Below are 19,218 nucleotides of genomic sequence, written 5' to 3'. Positions count from 1 at the left end.
ATGTCACTAATGGTGGGGTTTAATTCTGGATACACTTTGAGATGTCAGGAAGCATTGTGTCTCCGCAAAGAAAGGGAGGGTGGAGAAAGAAATAAAACGACAGATGTCAAGAGTAGAGAGCCCTCCTGGTGCGGCTTTCCTTCTCTGCTCATCTTTTCATCTTTATAGTGACTCTGCATTTTCTCCCAGCCTGCTGTATCTTCCCCTACCGTTTTCATCTTCATCCATCACAAGGTTTCAAACTTTGCAATCTCTTTTCTGCCTTACCCGACCCTTTTATTATAATTTCCCAGATCTTACCACTCTGAATCTTCCAGTTTCTTCTGTTTTTTTCTAAACCAGGCTCTAACACCCTGGTATAGGCAAGGGGAATATTAGTGCTTCATTGCAGTCACGGATGTGAGTGAAATTCTGAAAACCTCTTATGTGACTGGAAGGCAATAGATTTTAGCTTTTGATGCTCCTAAGACACTCATATTGTGTAACGCTTAGTTCTGCTTACACACATGGGAGGATTTTTCTAAAAACTGGGTAGAAATGTCTCTCGCAGACATGAAATAAATATTCAGGTACATGGACAATCAAATTAAATGTTTTCTGTCATTTTGCTACAAGTCCAGCACTGATGTTAAATAATAACCTCGAGAAAAAAACTACCCAAGACTAAAAGAAATATATGTAAATGACTGTCCACATATTTTCTTGGCCTTGAAAAGTGCACTTCTGCCTCCAGCTATTTTTTGTCCATGATGCAGTTCTCGTCGTTTTAATGAGCAAAACTCGCTGCCACCGTGTCGCCTTTTCTCTCTCTAGGTAAAATTATTTTAAGTTCATTAGAAGTGCATTATTGTTTGGCATTCATAAAAGGAACAGAGGGCCATTAAAGACAATTTGGTGTGCGGAAAAACCCCATAAATTATCTGTCTTCCCTCTGTAATTGCTTCCAGCTAAATTGGTCAGCCAATTATTACATTTACTATACAATTTGCATGGTAATTGGCAGGGTTGTCACTCACTTGCTCGCGAATTCAGCTCACGTTCATCTCCTGTCTTTTGCTCTCGACGCCTCCGCCACCCTTCTGGAATTTTCATTAAGTTAAGGAAGAAGTCTGAGTTACTCTGCAACCGCTAAGCTCCTTCTCTAAGAAGCTTCTAGCCATGAATTTCAGTACTTTAAACAGGGGGAACATTTTACTAACGCACTTAGATTTGCTCATTTCAAAAGGACTGATGATTTTTCCTTGTGCATGGCGTGTGGTGATTCATGTCCCCTCATTAGTTCTTAAAAGTGTCTTTGAACGAGGTATTCAGCCATTTTATATTATATTATATTGCGTCCAATATCAATTTATTTTTTACACCAAGAAAAAGACACACTGTAGAACATTCCTGGAGGCCCGTTGGAGCATGAAGTGTTTTTTTTTTTCCATGTATGGACAAAGATCAATTTTGTAGAATTGCTTTTCCTTATTTGTTCATGTCAGATGTGTGTAGTGCCTAAACCCAGAGACGCAGAGGTGGATTGTGATGAACTAAAAGCAAGCCGTTTATTAAGCATGAAAAATAAATTACGAAAGAAACTGAAAACTTTAAAATACATTTGTGAGACGTAAGGCTAGGGCGCGCTGGGAGACATGAGAGGAAAGTGAGCTGCCACCCCGACAAAGGCAAAAGGAAAGAGAGCAACTATACATATACAAAAGGGTGATTAGAGGAGTGGAGACAACTGGAGAAAATGAGACATGGCTGAAAAGAATCATAAGAGACGAGTAAAGGAAGCAAAATTCAAGACAATGCACAAGGAACATGGGCTCACCAAAATAAAACAGGAAGTGAAGCTTAATACAAAAAAATTTAAAGAACGCTAAGGGAGGAATAAAGTTAAAACTAGGAACTGAGAATAGAATAGCTTTATTGCCATTGTAACAAATGAAATTAAAGGTGCACACTCATTAGAAAAACACAAACATAAACACATGCGCACACACAATAGACACAGACATACTGTCCTGTTGTCCGGATGTATTGCACCCATCCCTAATTGAACAATAAACTCCTGTTATTGCTTTGATGAGTGTGTTTGCTGTTGGATGAAAGCTGTTTGAATCTGTTTGTCCTGGTTTTGAGGAATCTAAACTGAACTAAATACACTAAGTACTACATGAAGTTAGTATAAACATTACATAGACCAAGAATCACAATGAACAATTAAATAAGCAACTCCACTGCTGAGTTTGCTGAGGTTCATTTATGTCATTTATTTTTAAAGACTCAACATAAGCATTGTAGCCATCACATTCTTGGTTGTTTGGCTCGAGAACTGACCATATTTGGATTGACCCTATTTAGCACTGAAGTGCTAAATTATCAACAAGCTGAGTTAGAGTTCCCGACCTCCTTAGGCATTAACATCAGCACATAAACTATATGCTGGGAGCTTCATGGCATTGATTTCTATGGCCAAGCAACTCCTGTAGGTGTAATGTGTATGTGACCCAGTACTTTTGGCCATATATTGTATCTGCCAGTTGATAACATAGACATAAAATACTAGAATGAATTAATTACGTCAAAACTGGAGCACAAACTTACAACAGTTAACTGAACAGCAAGTGATAAATAAATACATAAGGCCATGACCTTAAAAGGACTACAACTACAAGCATGCTGCAGCCATGTTTATTCTGCTGCAAAGTTGTACATTTTAACAGTCTGCCTGTTATCTTTTGAAGCCAGTCTCAAGTTGCTCTATCTGCAGTTTTTGGGACTTCTCCATTGGCTTTATTTTTCTAGACCCAGAAGTTGCTGCTTAGATCAGGATGATGATGACAGAAACTAGGATGAGGAAAGTTGGACAATATCAATATGGTATAGCAGGAATTACCAAAAACAGCCAGGAATGCACGATGATTTGATTTCCTTATTAAACCTATGCAAAACTATCACAATTAAGTGAAAAAATACACTTAATGTAACAATTGGAACAGCCGTCATTCTCTCTGATTGGAATAAACTTTGCAAATGTCTGTTATTCTGTAGACCTACAGGATAAGATGACCAAGGTCAGAGCCAATGATTGGACTCTATCCTTTCTTCTCAGATCTGAGTTGACCTTGCTGTGCTGTTAACTTCCTGAGAACTGTGCAACATTTTTTTTCCAGAAACAAGGGACCAGTGAAGTCACCTAAACAAAAATAATCATGGGCTTATAAATCTAAACATTTGAGACAGGACAAACATGAATTGTGCCATTCAGAATGAGCCATCCTTTATAAATTTACACCCTCTTGTCCTTTTTCCTCTCCCCACAGATGGATCACGATCCCAGGAACCCAGCCTACATTGCCACTCAAGGTCCCCTGCCCTCCACTGTGGCTGATTTCTGGCAGGTAAACACACACACACACACACACACACACACACACACACACACACACACACACACACACACAAATACAAATGCATTCACACACACTCATGAAACAAAAATCAATACAATCTCCTCTCCTAAACAAGAGTTAGCCGATTTTTATTAGTGCAGCAAGTCACACAGGAGACCAGCCATTTCTGTGGATGTCATTATTAATCTTTCCTTCACCATAACACTCACTGGCCTCGCCACCACTGTTTACACACACACACACACACACACACACACACACACACACACACACACACACTGGCCTTCAGTGGGACACATTGTTAATGCAGGGGGTAGCAAACACTTTTCCCACTGTCCCAAATGTTGGATTGGGTTTGAATCTGAGACCAGGAGATCAATAAGTTATTCTGGCCAGTCTTGGTGTTAGGTGTATGTTGAGTGGAGCAGCAGGGAGGTTGGAAGGAAAGGTCCCCTTGTCAAACAAGTTATATCCCCGCTGGATTCTCACTTGGGCAGACCAAGGAGGGGCACAAAGAAAAAGAAATCTCTGGCTTGCATAGAGTCACTACACTACAGAAGTTCCAACTAATCCAGGCAAGTGAAATATAAAAAGCAGTTCATTTGAAATGAGCTGTGTGATATTCGTTTTTTGTTGAGATGTGAAAAGTATCCAGAAAAACTAAGAACACAGAATCCAAATATTATTTTCTTGGTTAATTTGGAAATAAATCCCATATTACCACTTTTCTATTTTCTTAATAAACCTTAGTTTTGTTGCATACTGTGCTCTCGATTAGGCTGGCCAATTATTTTTTGGAAAAGGCTTTAAAAAGTTGTGATTTACACAAATAATTTTGTAGGTACACTGTCACTTGTTAAACTGCCCATTACCACAGCAAAACCGTTTTGGTTCCCATCATTCCACTGCTGTTAAAAAGCATGCGTGCTTAGCCAACCCACTCTTTATAAATAGAGACTGAATAAAATAAAAATGTCAAATTTGGCTTCATGTGAGCAGTCAAGACGAGTGGGAAGTGCGGTAAGATGCGTGTGCACAATGGCACATTTATGATTACACAAAAGTGGAACTAAAATAACTTTAGTTTAAAAGTCCAGCAAAGTAAGCAAGCAAACAAAATGCTTGAAATGAGGAAGGTTAGACTTCCAGCTTGAGTTCAATGGAAATTCAGCTTGTTAGGCGGGTTTCCGTAGTGACAGCGGTGGCGATGTTGAGGTCTTGTCTGGGGGAATGAGAGCCCTATTACACCACTACTCGCCTCCTCCCTTCCTTCTTCCTTTCCACTAATCCCCGTCCAGCTCTAAATAATTCTCTTTCAGGGAAGGAAAAGTGTTGGTTGGTATATTGGTCCTGTTCCTCTTTATTCACACTTTACACCAACATTTCTGCAACGTCCTTCTGTTCCATTTCTGTAGTCCAAATCTTGTTTTTGTCTAGAAATATGTACATTTGTGAGTGGTACAGAAGGCCAATATAAAAAGAAAGGACAGTCAACTTACCTCTATATCTGCGAGAGTGGTTTTAGGATGGATGCCCTTGACCTGAAAGAAGTGCACATAATGTAGTTCACATAGGAGTCCCAGTCCTTAAGAAAGCAATAGACTGTCTAAACAGATGTGAACGAGAAGCCACAAAACCAATATGGGTGTCTAAGTATCTCCATATCAGTCCGCAGGCCTTAGCCTGTAGCTAAAAAGATCATTTAAAGACTTTATCTAAAAGCCTCAGACGATTCCTGCTGCTCATCATGGATTCATCTCAGGTTCATTAAGTGGCCTCTCTGTGCTTTACAGGCTTCTGTACTCTGGCTTTATTCAGCCTTCATGTTGTGCTGAGGCCCAGTTGACTTAACTAGCATTACTGTGTCTTATCAGATTGCTTAATCAAGAGCCGGCCAAGGTTATTACACAGGAAAAAAGTTTTCCAACATCTTCAGAAAGTTTATGTACACAAAACGTTCTAAAAGAGCACGGCACACCCCTCACTTTTTTCGTGGAAAAATATGGGTTTAAATAAATGTAGCTTTTTAACAAACCTTGAGTTTTAAAGGAGGGAGCTTTTCCTCCAGGCAGCAGCAGCAGCAGAGTTCGCACCCTGTCAGCTGAAGCAAATTAACACAATTTCTCAAAAAGTGCACCATCACATTTTTAGATCCATGAGACTAATCACTGAAGCAGGGAGGACTGAGAGGAATGGTGCGGAGAGGCGCAGTAATTCAAAACCCACCGCAATTAACATCTGCTAAATCTTCAGCAAGGTGTGGCAGCGCTCATGACTGAGCGGCAGGTGCGGCCATCTTTATAATCTAACCCGATGATGTGGGAGCGGTATTGTTTTATGGCTTCCATTAACGGCTGACTGTTACCTCTGATCAGCGTTGAATGGATCTCCTGAGCAAGCCCACCCTCCGGCTGTGAGAATATGACTGCCAGAAGGAAAAATACGACCACAGGCGGGTCTCAGATGTGGAACGACCCAGCTGGGGGAGGGAACAGCCTGAACTGCTACAGCAATTACTTGTCACAAAGCTTTACTTCCTTGTAGTTGCTCACAAAAGTTGGAAACAGCAAGCATGTTTCAAACGAGGATTTTTCTTTTTTTTTCCTCGCTCCCGTGAAACAAACACCTCCCTTTCCAAAATGATAGCTAGAACAAAATTTGAACTAATGATGGACCGATATCCAAGAGAGTGGGTGAGTGAGGACACATGTCAGTGTTACTGTTGGCAGGTTCTGGGAGGTGTTGACAGCTTCATATGAGATCTTGTTCCAAATCAAGCTCTCCGCTCCTTCAAGAATATGACTCCTACTCTTGAGAAATGGCTGAACGCTTTACTTTTGATTAAACTTAGAAGTTTTCAAAGAACATTAAGTAACGCAGAATATTTGGACTTTTGAGACAGTTTATCTTAAGTGCTGCAAAAAAAGAATAACATAAATGAATTAGGAACAATTAAAAACTAAAAATTCATTCATTCTTGTCTCTATCAAGAAAAAATCTACTTCATTTCAAAGGAATAAGGCCTTTTTAAAGAGCTATAATCATTTACCTGCCTGTGTATTTTGCTTGCAGATGGTTTGGGAGAATGGCTGTGTGGTCATTGTTATGTTGACACCTCTTGTTGAGAGCGGGGTGAAGCAGTGCTACCATTACTGGCCAGATGAAGGATCCAACCTGTACCACATCTATGAGGTGAAAGAAACTCAAAGAAGATCTGTTATACTGTTCCTTATTTTCTGTCACATATATATATTGAATACAAATGTCTGAAACTTGTCTTGATTTTTGTTGTGAATGAGAGCGAAAATCCTCTCACATGTTGTTCAAATATGCTGTCTATGAAGGGCAGCCAATCAGAAGAAAGTCTTCAAATAGACATTGAAAGGTGCTAAATTGGCCTGTTTCAGGGCCGTACCAATGCCAGTGTACGGTGAACATGATTATTTAGGATGCTACACAGCTAGGCGTTAGGCTGCAGCAGTTTTATTCCATTAGCATCTGTCTCAGTATAGCATGTGTTACATCCATCTCCTACTCAGCCACCCCCCCACTATAAATATTATGTGACTTTTAGGGCTAATTATCGTATGAACTTGACTGTGACCAAATAAAAAATCAAAGATTATTTATCACAAAAGATTATCGTCTTAATAAAACATGGGATATTACGTTGTCTTCCACTTGTAATCAGTCAGTTATGACGTGATGTCTGTGTTTTTTGTCATCATAATTCAATTTAGAAGTAATTTACTCTTCTGGAATTAGTAAGTGCATAAGCCGATCAGAACATTTCTCGACTACAATAAATTTCATGCATGGGGAAATACATGTCTGTTTCCTGCATCCTTCCAGGTGAACCTGGTGTCTGAACACATCTGGTGCGATGACTTCCTGGTTCGTAGCTTCTACTTGAAGAACATGCAGACCAACGAAACGCGGACCGTCACTCAGTTCCATTTCCTGACCTGGCTCAACCAGAACGTGCCGGAGACTAGCCGAACACTACTTGACTTCCGCAGGTAGGGAGCTTCTTCAGAAAGTTTCAGAAAGCTTAAAAGAAAACAGCCCACTCTCGTTCCTGAGTCATCTAAAGCTGCTGGGTTTGTTTCCAGTCCTCAGGCATCAGACACATGTGTATAAAGTCATTTGGCCTTTTTTAGTTTTCAGTGCACAAACCTAACAGTAAAAGAAAAACTGAAAACATCTTGGGGCAAAACACAAAGTCAAAGGGAGTCAAAAACATGGACCAATAACTCTCGCCATCCAGTTTTCTTTCGTACGAGGTGCCATGGTGTTTACAGCAAGACCATCTGTCTTGCTTTAAGGGTGAAGGTTTCCTCTTATGCATCATAAATGACCATTGACCCTGTGCCGGGGTCTTTTTCACTGTTATCTCTTGACAAAATGGAGAGAAACTAAACAGCCACGAGACAAGGAGCTGTGAAAAGCAGCATTGTTATCCCTCACAGCGATACTACCTACCTTTGAGTTGACTCCTACTCTTTAACCATGGCCTGCACATTGTATGTTTTTTAAACCTATTTTTCTACAGTATAGTATAAAAGACTTGCATTTTGCTTAAAGAGTTACTTGAAACTGATTTTCATTTGAAATGCTTAAAGTACTTAAGCCAGCTTTTAGTGTTGATAGAGAAAGCACTGAGGTTTCAGAAGCCATCAAAGAAACTTTTTGGAAGTTCTCTTGAAAGGCGCCTTTGGAGCAAACCCACTTTGATAACAGCATTCATTTCCACAGCAGAGCTGAGAAACACCTTGCATGATATCATTCAGGAAAAATCGCCACAGTCCGTTTCTTCCCTCGTCTTTTGCTCCGGTAGAACAAAGGCAGCCTACGTTTTCATTTTGTAAGTGTACATAAGAAAAACCAAACTACAGAGCAATGGTAGCGGAACATTTGCTTTTGTGTGCATGCTGTCAGTCTTCTCCACATGTAAATATAACAAGAGGGTACGGATGGGAGAAATATTACATAAATAAATGTTTTTGCAGTGCTTTGCTTTTCTTTTTTGTTTGTTCTGCTTGATATGTTGCAGTGCTTGACTAACTGGAACTCTCACTGATCCTTTTCTTTCATCCTGTGATGAATAGGCTAACTTTCAGGAGCCACACAGCCTTTGACATTGGTTCAACAGCCTCTTCCGTTGTCCTTTAGTTTTGGTGTATTTGTTAGCCCATGCAACTTATCTGAAGGTTCTCAGAATTCACGAGTAGGGCATCAGAAGGGCAAAAAAGTCAGAAATCCAACCTTGCAAGCAAATCTTCCAATGCACCTAAATCGCTTTAGCTTCCAAGGCTTGAATTTTGTATATGCAGCTTTATTACAGTTCAGAAACTGGTCAGGCTGTGCCATATATTAAAATCCAGTAGGTCATATGCGTGATGGTTCTTCTCTGGCATTTTATTTAAAACAAAGATAAAGTGAAGGAGTCTAATAGAAGCTCCTGAAGTTGTTTGTCTTCCACCCTTCTCCTCCTTCCTGAGCCACAGAGGCTTTGAAAGGCTTTCGTGATTTCCTTACAGCATAATGGCTTCAAACCTCGCACTTCTCCAGGAGTTTTGACTTGTGATCCTGAGGTGCAGGCAGAAAAATATCTATATATCCTCTAAACATCCTGGGCGCTTTCCACTCGATAACAGTGTAATTCAAAATGCATTGAGGATACTCTTCCAAAGTGATCCTTTATCTCTGGCGCCTTTATAACTGCTCTCCTCCTTTTCCCCTTCGACCTCTTTTAAACTGATATACTGTATTGCCTATTAGGTGTTAGCCGACCTGGCCCCTTTTCTCTGATTCACTGTGGATTTTCTCAAGTGATAGACCCCAAGTCAGGTTTATATATAGTCCTAGTGTCTCCATTCTGCTGGCGCACATCAATTAGGTGGGATATCAAGAGTAAGAGTTTGTGGTCACTGCTATTATAAAAGGGTCTGGTGGGCGTCACCATACACCATCAGTTAGGAAATATTGCCTTTACTCACAGGGCAGCTGGGTCAGAACACAATGAAGAAGGCACAGAGGGAGATATTTTTCACTTTTATTACAGCAGATATGGTGCTTTCGTAATAGCAACCTGCCCTTTTCTTTATTTTTTGGTGTTGCCTTTTTTCACCTCGACGATTTGAGGATACCGGCTGAAGTACCTCTCCATCATTTGCGCTTGTGCAGGCATGTTATTCACTAATCACACCGGCCTGACTGACCCGAAGCCTTGCTTACAACTCCTCTCTGTCCTTCCCCCCTGTTTTACCAGCTAACTTGCGGTTGCCAGTGTCATTTTTGTGATGTTGCAGCTAGTAATATAAGCCCAGTTGCATAGTCACAAAAGTGATCATTGGAGACTGTGACTCTACAACCAGGGGGCCTCATGGGCCCTCCCCCCAACCCACCCTTTTACTCCTCTTTTTCCCGGTCTTCTCCTCCTCCCCTTATTTTCTCCTTCTTCATCTCACTCCTCCTTCTCTGTTCTCGCTGTGCCCAGTGACCTGAGATGACCTCTTCCCTTTTTGCTTGCTCATGGTTTGCTTGACTGCCTCCGGTCTCCCCTCCTCTCTCGCCATGCTTCCTTTTCCTCTCTTGGTCGCTTTTGTCTCTCTTGCTCCCCCCGGTATCTGTCTCTCCTCCCTCACTTAGCTTTAGTCTGTTTCTTTTTTCTGTGTTGCCTGGTGATTCCTGACTTAGGGTCTAATACTTTGTCCTTATATAAACAATAAATAAAACTTATATTTGGGGGTTTTTTTGGATTGTCCAGTCATTCATCATATGTGCTGGTATCAGATTCTTATAGTAGCAAAACATAACCTTGAATTTATTATACATGTTTTATAAACCACTTTATTATATACTACTACTGGAGTAAATCATGTAAAACAGCCGTCCATCAATTTTCTTCCACTTATCCTACGTGCAAATTGGAGATTTACAGTATATTTTGTGGTAGTCGTGTGTATTTTAACCCAAACTATGGCCTTTTCCTATATGAGTAGTTTTGTTACCTAATTCTAACAGGTCAGTAAATAAAAATAAAAGTCTAAAATATCATACTAGCCAAACTCCAGTCTGCCAGGTCTCAGACATCAACAAAGGATAACATTTCTTTCCAACCTGCTAATGTGGACTTTGCTGGATCTTCTGCATGCAAAGGGGAAGAAACTTTACAATCACTTCTATGAGACTGGGCTCCCTCCATCTAGATCCAGCTGATTACACAGTACAGGCTTTGAGCTTTATAAGTCACTTTCACCTTTGCTTACTGGATAGGTTTAGGCACTGGAACTGTATGGTTAGGTTAAGGAAAGGATGAGGGTCCGGAATAAAATGTGCCCCTTTAAACTAAACCCAGTGCATCACAGAACTTGTGCCAAAGACACTTTGTGTGTGAGATGCTAGCTTTTTCAACAACATGGCAGTATTTGACTGAAGTTACTGAAACATATCTATATAGGCTTAGTTGTATCAAATAGGCAGATCTGGGACCAGTTTCATAATGTGGAAATTTGCATGCGCTGTTTACAGGCAGATTGCAAATGGCAGTGTGGCATTTCATGAGTTATTGTCACTAAAAATACATTTTTAAGTGCTGCAGGGCTGCTGCGTGTTGATGCATGGGTTGTGTAGACATTACTGTGTTTGAAATAATGGAACACACCCAATTAAAAGCATGAGAAAAACATGACCTCATATTGCAAATGTGTTTGATCGGAGAAATGTTGACCTTGTTGTACATTTTTGTTGGTTTGCAGACAACAACCGGATCTTTCACAATATTGATCCAAAAATGCTAATGCGTATAAAGAGTCTTTCATTTCTGTCCGTCAGGCTGCCGGCCTGTATCTTTCACCATCTCTCTCTGTCGTCATCCACTCCATCGATTTTTTTTTTTCCGCTCTTTTCTGCGCCTCCCTTTCTGGCTTTTGATCCCCTCTCTCGCTATCTGGCTCTCCATCAAGCTAATATCTCTCTTACGGGGCATTTCCTTTGAATCTCACGCCCTTCTACACACCCCGACCTCCCACCCCGCCTACTGGCGATTCTCTGCTGGCTGTTTCCATGGTTACATCACTTTTGATTGTCTCTAGTGAGGTCTGACTTTTCAATTTTAGTGGGGCGGTGGATGAAAATGTGAGGAGAATTTTGGTGATCGGCCTTTGTGTTTTTAAAACTCAAGCTTGTGTAATGTTGCTTGTTGTTTTGCCCTGCAGGAAACACCAGGTAAAACCCACTGCTTATGTCATTTGTTTAACTACAAAGTGACAATTATATAATTATACTTGCTTTTTTTGCCTTCTTTTGACCTCTTGTAATAATAAGATATATACGTTTTTAATTCAAGTGCAATAACTCAGGATATGAACAATGAGCAAGACAAATAACTGATCATTACTTTTTACTTTGTACTTCCCACTACACCCTGTTTAAATGAGTGTTTTTAAAGACAGTTATACATTTTAATAATTAAACATAAATGACCACAAAAACGTCAAGTTCAAGGAAGGAAAAGCATCAAAACTGCACGTTTGAAGCTTCTTTCTCTGACTGGTGATGCATAATGGATTATAAAAAGGCCACACACATACACACAGCGTACCTTCACATAATATGTTTCAGATGAATATTGTTATTTTGAGTTTCACCATAAAATAGAATCAGAGATGATCTCCAGCTGGGATCAAACTCGGCCTTTCTGCTGCGTTCTCAGATGGAAGCTGTGAGTTTGTGCAGATCTGCTCACTGCTGTGGTTTTTGATGAACAAGGTGCAAAGTTGTTGTTTTTTAACCCCAGTCTTTAAAAAAAAGAGAGAAGAATGGGGTGTTCCTCATACTGTTGACGTCTTTCATGCATGGGTGACAGCAGCCACAGATTCTCTTCTGTTGTGGAATATTATGATGATTTTCTTTCAGATTATAAATGTCTGTGCGATTCCTCGCGATTGTGTTCAACTATACTGATTTTGAAATAAGAAGAAGTAAAAAAATATGTACTTTCATTTTGCGAATGAAGCATGGCTCTCTGATCTTTTGAAATTTGGTTTAAATTAAACTGTGCAGCACTATTACATGTGCTAGGAGTAAACAGTAAAGCAGGTTTTTGTAACAGCATGTAGATTGTGGTCTTACTACATGAGACTATAAATTCTAATAATACAAAACCCAGTTCGGAAAAAGTTCTCATTGTGTAATATCTAAATAAAAACAGAATGCAATGATTGATTGACATATTTTATGTACAACAAAACATAGAAAACAGATTAAATGCTTAGATTGTATAAATGTGACATTCAAAAATAAGTCATTCAGAATTTGATGGCAAAAACATGTTAAAAAAGTTGAGACAGCATCCCTGTTTCCTTTAATATCAGTCTGTGGACATCTGGGGCAGGCAGGATAGTTTAGCATCTGAATTCTACTTCAAAGCCGTGCTGTTGTAATGATGCAGCATGCAGTTTAACATTGTCTTGCTGAAATATGCAAGCCCTTCCCTGAACAAGACGGTGGGTGTTGCTCTAAAACTTGTATATATCTTTGAGCACTGATGGTGCCATTCCATGTGCAAGCTGCCACAGGAGTACTAATGCACTCCCATACAACCAGAGATGCAGACTTTTGAACTGAACCTTTGAAGCTAATAACAAGCCAGATGGTCCCCTCTTCTCTTTAGTCTGGAGGGCACGGCGTCATTGCTTTCCACAGAATTTCAAATTTCAATTCATCTGACCACAGAACAGTTTTCCATTTTGCCTCAGTCCATTTTAAATGGGCTTTTGCATTTCTGGATCATGTTCACAGATGGCTTCTTCTTTGCACAGTAGAGTTTTATCCTGCATTTATGGACGGCGTAGTGAACTGTCTTCAAAGGCAATCATTTCTGGAAGTGTTCCTGAGACCATGCAGCGATTTGCATGACAGAATGATAACTGTTTTTAGTGCAGTGCCACCTGAAGGCCGGAAGATCATCAGCATCCAGTATTAATTTTCGGGCTTGCCTTTGAGCACTGACTTTTCACCAGATTCTGTTATTGTTTTTCTGATATTGTGCACTGCAGGGAATGAGATATTGAAAGTGCAGGAACATCATTCTCAAATTGTCCCACAATTTGTACGTGCAGTGTTTTCTGCAGATTTGCGAACCTCTGCTCATCTTCACTTCTGAGAAACTCTCTCTAAGATGTCTTTTTTATGTTACTGACCTGCTGCCAGTTAACCTAATTAGTTGCAAAATGTTCCTCCAGCTGTTACTTTTAAGTACCACTCACTTGTCCAGCATTTAATTGCCCCATCCCAACTCTTTTGAGATGTGACGCTGCTGCCAAATCTAAAATTATCTGCAAATATTTGTCATGTTTATTTACATTTTAAACGGCATTGCACCTTTTTTGGAATTAGGGCTCTGTTATTAAATTGTCCGCTATACCACGGTAGGTGGTATGGGACAAATTGGTGAATTTTATGGCAGTGATAGTCTTACTGAGTACCAGTTTTGACATGTAAAAACATGTAAAACATGCTAAAATTATAAGTAGTTTTGTGCAGGATGTTTTTTCTTATTTTTTGAAGCCTAGATGCACCCGTGCTGACTGTATGTGATGCTGTATCTGTGATATTAATCCTCCAGAATCAGGTGTTACTGTTCTGAAGTAATGTTCAGGTTAACACTTTCATTTTTTTAATTTTTTCCTTGCAGGTTTTACTTCATCTATGCATGCACGGCTAAAATAAATAGCCAAGAAGAAAAGTGTACTTACCTTCATCTTTATTACTATTAGTAAATCTGCATTCTGTCAGAGAGATAAAACTGAACTGAACCTCAGCTTTGCAATTGCAGCAATGCAACAACACCATTGGCTCCCTTATTTCCCAGTTCAGCTGTTATAAAGCAGATAATTGGCTCCTGAAAGTATTTTTTTCTGTTGATTTCTATGACGGATTCCTTTAGCCATATCTCTCCCTTTTATCATCTCTGTGTTAACACTAACTTTTTCTTTCTGTCTTGTTTTTTTTACAGGAAAGTTAACAAGTGCTACCGGGGGCGCTCATGTCCTATCATAGTCCACTGCAGGCAAGTATGCTAATAACTAAAGCAGAATGCTTTTTATGGTGGCTTATTCATAGGGTTCTAGCTTCTATTCAGTGATATCAAATGCATTCTGTTTTCACAGAGACGTGCTGCATTTTGCTGGCAAACTCGCAAACAAGCACAGATCTTTTAAAGTTACTGGTTAAATTGCTTTAAAGTTGTTGTTTTTTTCAGAGGATTTAAAACTCAAATTGCCCAGGTCCTTTGTGGTTTCTGACCTCCACTCCACATCACCATTTAATTTCCCACCAACTGCCATGTCACTTGTCAGCATGTGTGGGACGACAAACATTTTAAATGAGAGATTAGCCAAAAAGTTGTGATTTAATTTGACAAACTGTCCGCGGAGGAGGGTAACTTTTAATTGGAGGCAGTTCGAAGCTTGCAGCTTGCCGGTCAGAGCCAGTGGGTGAGAGGGAGAGAGAGTAAATAGAAGTAGGCAGGGTTGCAGCTGTTGTGTTTGCATATTATGTGTGTGTTTTTGTATAATCACATCTGCATGCCCCTACCACCTGAGGAAATAACTCAGACCAGTGAGACATAATTAAATCGGTATTTAGCAGAAAAATCTGCCACAGTTTTTTGTGCAAGCATCCTCAGATGATTGGATTAAAAAAGAAAAAAAACTTCAATAACAGATAGCCCTTATGTCTGTCTGCTCACTACTCCACCAAATGATCTATTATTTAATATGGTGCAATGGCTCCACTATGATGAAACTGTACATTTCTCTCTCTAACTGCTAGTCTACACCAGAGTATTAAACCTGCCTTTATGGAGCACCAGCCACAGCAGCTGGAACATCCTGAATTTTCTCAGCTACTCTTATGACACTTACTTACTCTGATGATCAACCAAATCCTTCAATTTGACGTGTGTTTATTGCATTAGAGGTTTCGAATTTTAAACAGGATTTGTTGGTATGCAACATGCCGGGCCATTGAAATCAACGTAGTTCTATATATATATTTGGCAGCATTTTGCAATAACTGTCATCTCGAGACACTTTACTGTTAAGTTGAAGACCAGACAACATTAGAGAGAGAACCCAGACAATTAAATCTTCCACTTGGAGAAAGCACATGGTGACAGTGAGGAGAAAGAACCCCCTTTTAACAGGAAGAGCACAGAGAGAACAACATATAGGACTAAACACATACTACAGGAGAGAGCAGACAAAGGTTATTAGTCCATGTAGCAGTAGCACAGCAGCATATAACTGAGAAGTCAAAAGACAGGAATGGATAAGAAATGCTCAATGCTTCATGGGAAGTCTGCCAACAGCCTGAGGGCTCACGGTCACCTAATCGAGCCCTAACTATAAGCTTTATCAAATCGGAAGGTTTGAAGCCTAATCTTTGCAGTAAAGAGGATGTTTCTGTCTCCCAAAAGCAAACGAGAGAGCGGAGCCTGATAGCTGAAGGCTCTGCTTCCTATTCTACTTTTGGAAGCTCGCAAGTGAGCCTGTAGTCTGAGAGCGAAGTGCTCTATTGAGATGAAATGATACTATAAGGTTCTTAAGAAATGATAGGGCCTAATTCAAGACGAGGAAAAAGGATTTTAAATTCAATGCTGAATTTACCAAGGAGCCACTAAAGAGAAACTAACATGGTTGAAATATGAGTTCTCTTTCTACTCCCTGCAGTACTGTCACAGTGGTGTTTTAGATCAATTGCAAGCTTTTCAGGTAGCTTTCAGTGCAACAGAATGATAAAGAATTACAATGGCCAGTCCTAGTCCTTTAAAGCCAAGTGTTTCATATTTGATCCACGATTGTTTGAGACAATGATGTAAAAGTCAATGTGAAATAAACGGCACAATTCATTTTTAAGGAAGAAATTGCAACAAAAAAATGCCTGATGCAGCAGATATGATAAAAATTAAAACTCCTATATGCAAATTAATGTATTATTTTTTTATTTTGTCAGAAGGAACAATAAACGCTAAATTTTCTGGCAATTATTTTATGGTTTAGGCTTTAAAGGCTTAGTGGTAACAAACATATAGAAGCTAGCATGACATGTTATTGTATAATGGAAATAAAACCTTTGACAATTTGATTAATTCTCCTCCCAACACACCCAACAATGCCACTGTGGTGCCATTTTACTGTACATGTATATCATTACAGTAAACTAATAAAACTAAAAAGAAACTTTATGCAGTGCAATTATGACAGTAGTAAAAATAAGAAATTTAAATCACAACACAAAACACAAATAGTTATGTCACTTATGCCATGTGCATGTCTGATTCTCTTTCTGAAATAAATATGAGCACTCACAAAATCTGAATCAATCTGTTCGGTGTTCTTGGGACATATGAGCTTCAGTTTAACATGTATGCAGAAATGTGCAGGGGCAGCGAGTACATGCAAAAAGCTGCTATTAGGGTTTGTAGGACAAGTACACACAGTGTGGCAGTTTGAAAGAGTGACAAAATCTGCATCAGAGAGTATCACGTGTGTTTAGGATCAAGTCACAGCTTTCAAAAGGACAGTTTTAATGCAAGATTGGACAGATATTTCTAATGCTTTGTTTTGCATTATTTTTACTGTGAAGTTATTTTTACAATCCAAAAGATATGGTTTTGGCTGGATTAAAACCTGTTTGAAGTTAATATGCAACATACAGTCAGGTCCATAAATATTGGGACATCGACACAATTCTAACATTTCTGGCTCTATACACCACCACAATGGATTCCAAATGAAACGAACAAGACATGCTTTAACTGCAGAGTGTCAGCTTTTATTTGAGGGTATTTACATCCAAATCAGGTGAACGGTGTAGGAATTACAACAGTTTGCAAATGTGCCTCCCACTTCTTGAGGGACCAAAAGTAATGGGACAGAATAAGAACCATAAATCAAACATTCATTTTTTAATACTTGGTTGCAAATCCTTTACAGTCAATCACAGCCTGAAGTCTGGAACACAGACATCACCAGACGCCGGGTTTCATCCCTGGTGATGCTCTGCCAGGCCTCTACTGCAACAGTCTTCAGTTCCTGCTTGTTCTTGGGGCATTTTCCCTTCAGTTTTGTCTTCAGCAAGTGAAATACATGCTCAATCGGATTCAGGTCAGGTGATTGACTTGGCCATTGCAAAACAGTCCACTTCTTTCCCTTCAAAAACTCTTTGGTTGCTTTTGCAGTATGCTTTGGGTCGTTGTCCACCTGCACTGTGAAGCGCCGTCCAATGAGTTTTGAAGCATTTGTCTGAATATGAGCAGATAATATTGCACGAAACACTTCAGAATTCATTGTGCTGCTTTTGTCAGCAGTCACATCATCAATAAATACAAGAGAACAAGTTCCACTGGCAGCCATACATGCCCACGCCATGACACTTCCACCACAATGCTTCACTGATGAGGTGGTATGCTTAGGATCATGAGCAGTTCCTTTCCTTCTCCATACTCTTCTCTTCCCATCACTCTGGTACAAGTTGATGTTGGTCTCATCTGTCCATAGGATGTTGTTCCAGAACTGCGACGGCTTTTTCAGATGTCGTTTGGCAAACTCTAATCTGGCCTGCCTGTTTTTGGGGCTCACCAAAGGTTTACATCTTGTGGTGAACCCTCTGTATTCACACTGGTGGAGTCTTCTCTTGATTGTTGACTCTGACGCACATACACCTGCCTCCTAGAGAGTGTTCTTGATCTGGCCAACTGTTGTGAAGGGTGTTTTCTTCACCAGGGAAAGGATTCTTTGGTCATCCACCACAGTTGTGTTCCGTGGTCTTCCTAGTCTTTTGGTGTTGCTGAGCTCACCAGTGCGTTCCTTCTTTTTGGGAATGTTCTAAACAGTTGTTTTGGCCACGCCTGATGTTTTTGCAATCTCTCTGATGGGTTTGTTTTGTTTTTTCAGCCTAATGATGGCTTGCTTCACTGGTAGTGACAGCTCTTTGGATCTCATCCTGGCAGTTGACAGCAACAGGTTCAAAAAGCAAACAGCACACTTGAAATGAACTCTGGACCTTTTATTTGTTCATTGTAATTGGGGTAATAAGGGAATAACACACACCTGGCCATGGAACAGCTGAGAAGCCAATTGTCCCATTACTTTTGGTCCCTTAAGAAGTGGGAGGCACATTTGCAAACTGTTGTAATTCCTACACCGTTCACCTGATTTGGATGTAAATACCCTCAAATAAAAGCTGACAGTCTGCAGTTAAAGCATGTCTTGTTCGTTTCATTTGGAATCCATTGTGGTTGTGTATAGAGCCAAAAATGTTAGAATTGTGTCGATGTCCCAATATTTATGGACCTGACTGTAATTATGGTGGTAAATTCATTAGTCTAAAAATGATGCTGACACAAGAAAATAACAATTTGTGCTTACAAACACAATTAAAGACAAAATAATTTTTTTCAGTATTTTTAATTTACCAAGTCAGCCTGTCACCGCCTGCACTGCTTAAAACAAGATGAACTTTGTTACACACAAGGGCAACTTCCCTTACTTTTTAATGTGCTTTAAGGTTGCAGTGTTTTCATGTTAGTTTGGTATCACTTAAATCCTCAGTAGGCGGAAGTATGTGAAGCACAGTTTTCTCTTGGAGGTGTTTATTCATTTTTGGTCAGTATGATCTCAAAGTTTGCATAGATAAAACCATTGCACACATAATTATTGTGTTGCATGTTGCAGCACAAGTGAGCCTAAATGTAACAATGTGACTATGCTAACAAAGGGAGTAAATATCTTAAACATTGTAGGGAAGG

General features: G+C 39.8%; 1 protein-coding gene across 1 annotated transcript in view; it reads left to right on the top strand.

Moving 5' to 3' along the window:
• The window catches only part of LOC134616666 (receptor-type tyrosine-protein phosphatase N2-like), a 218,249-nt gene that overhangs the window by 183,800 nt on the left and 15,231 nt on the right, over positions 1 to 19,218 (top strand). Inside the window, exons 17-20 of the mRNA XM_063461604.1 lie at positions 3,312 to 3,389; positions 6,474 to 6,593; positions 7,254 to 7,420; positions 14,422 to 14,475. Coding sequence (XP_063317674.1) covers positions 3,312 to 3,389; positions 6,474 to 6,593; positions 7,254 to 7,420; positions 14,422 to 14,475 — 419 coding nt within the window. The remainder of the gene's footprint in view (positions 1 to 3,311; positions 3,390 to 6,473; positions 6,594 to 7,253; positions 7,421 to 14,421; positions 14,476 to 19,218) is intronic.

Source organism: Pelmatolapia mariae, linkage group LG18 (genome assembly GCF_036321145.2).
Source record: "Pelmatolapia mariae isolate MD_Pm_ZW linkage group LG18, Pm_UMD_F_2, whole genome shotgun sequence".
NCBI classification, from domain to species: domain Eukaryota; kingdom Metazoa; phylum Chordata; class Actinopteri; order Cichliformes; family Cichlidae; genus Pelmatolapia; species Pelmatolapia mariae.
Note: the sequence above shows the minus strand (reverse complement) of the source record. Positions and strands in the feature narration are given on the sequence as shown.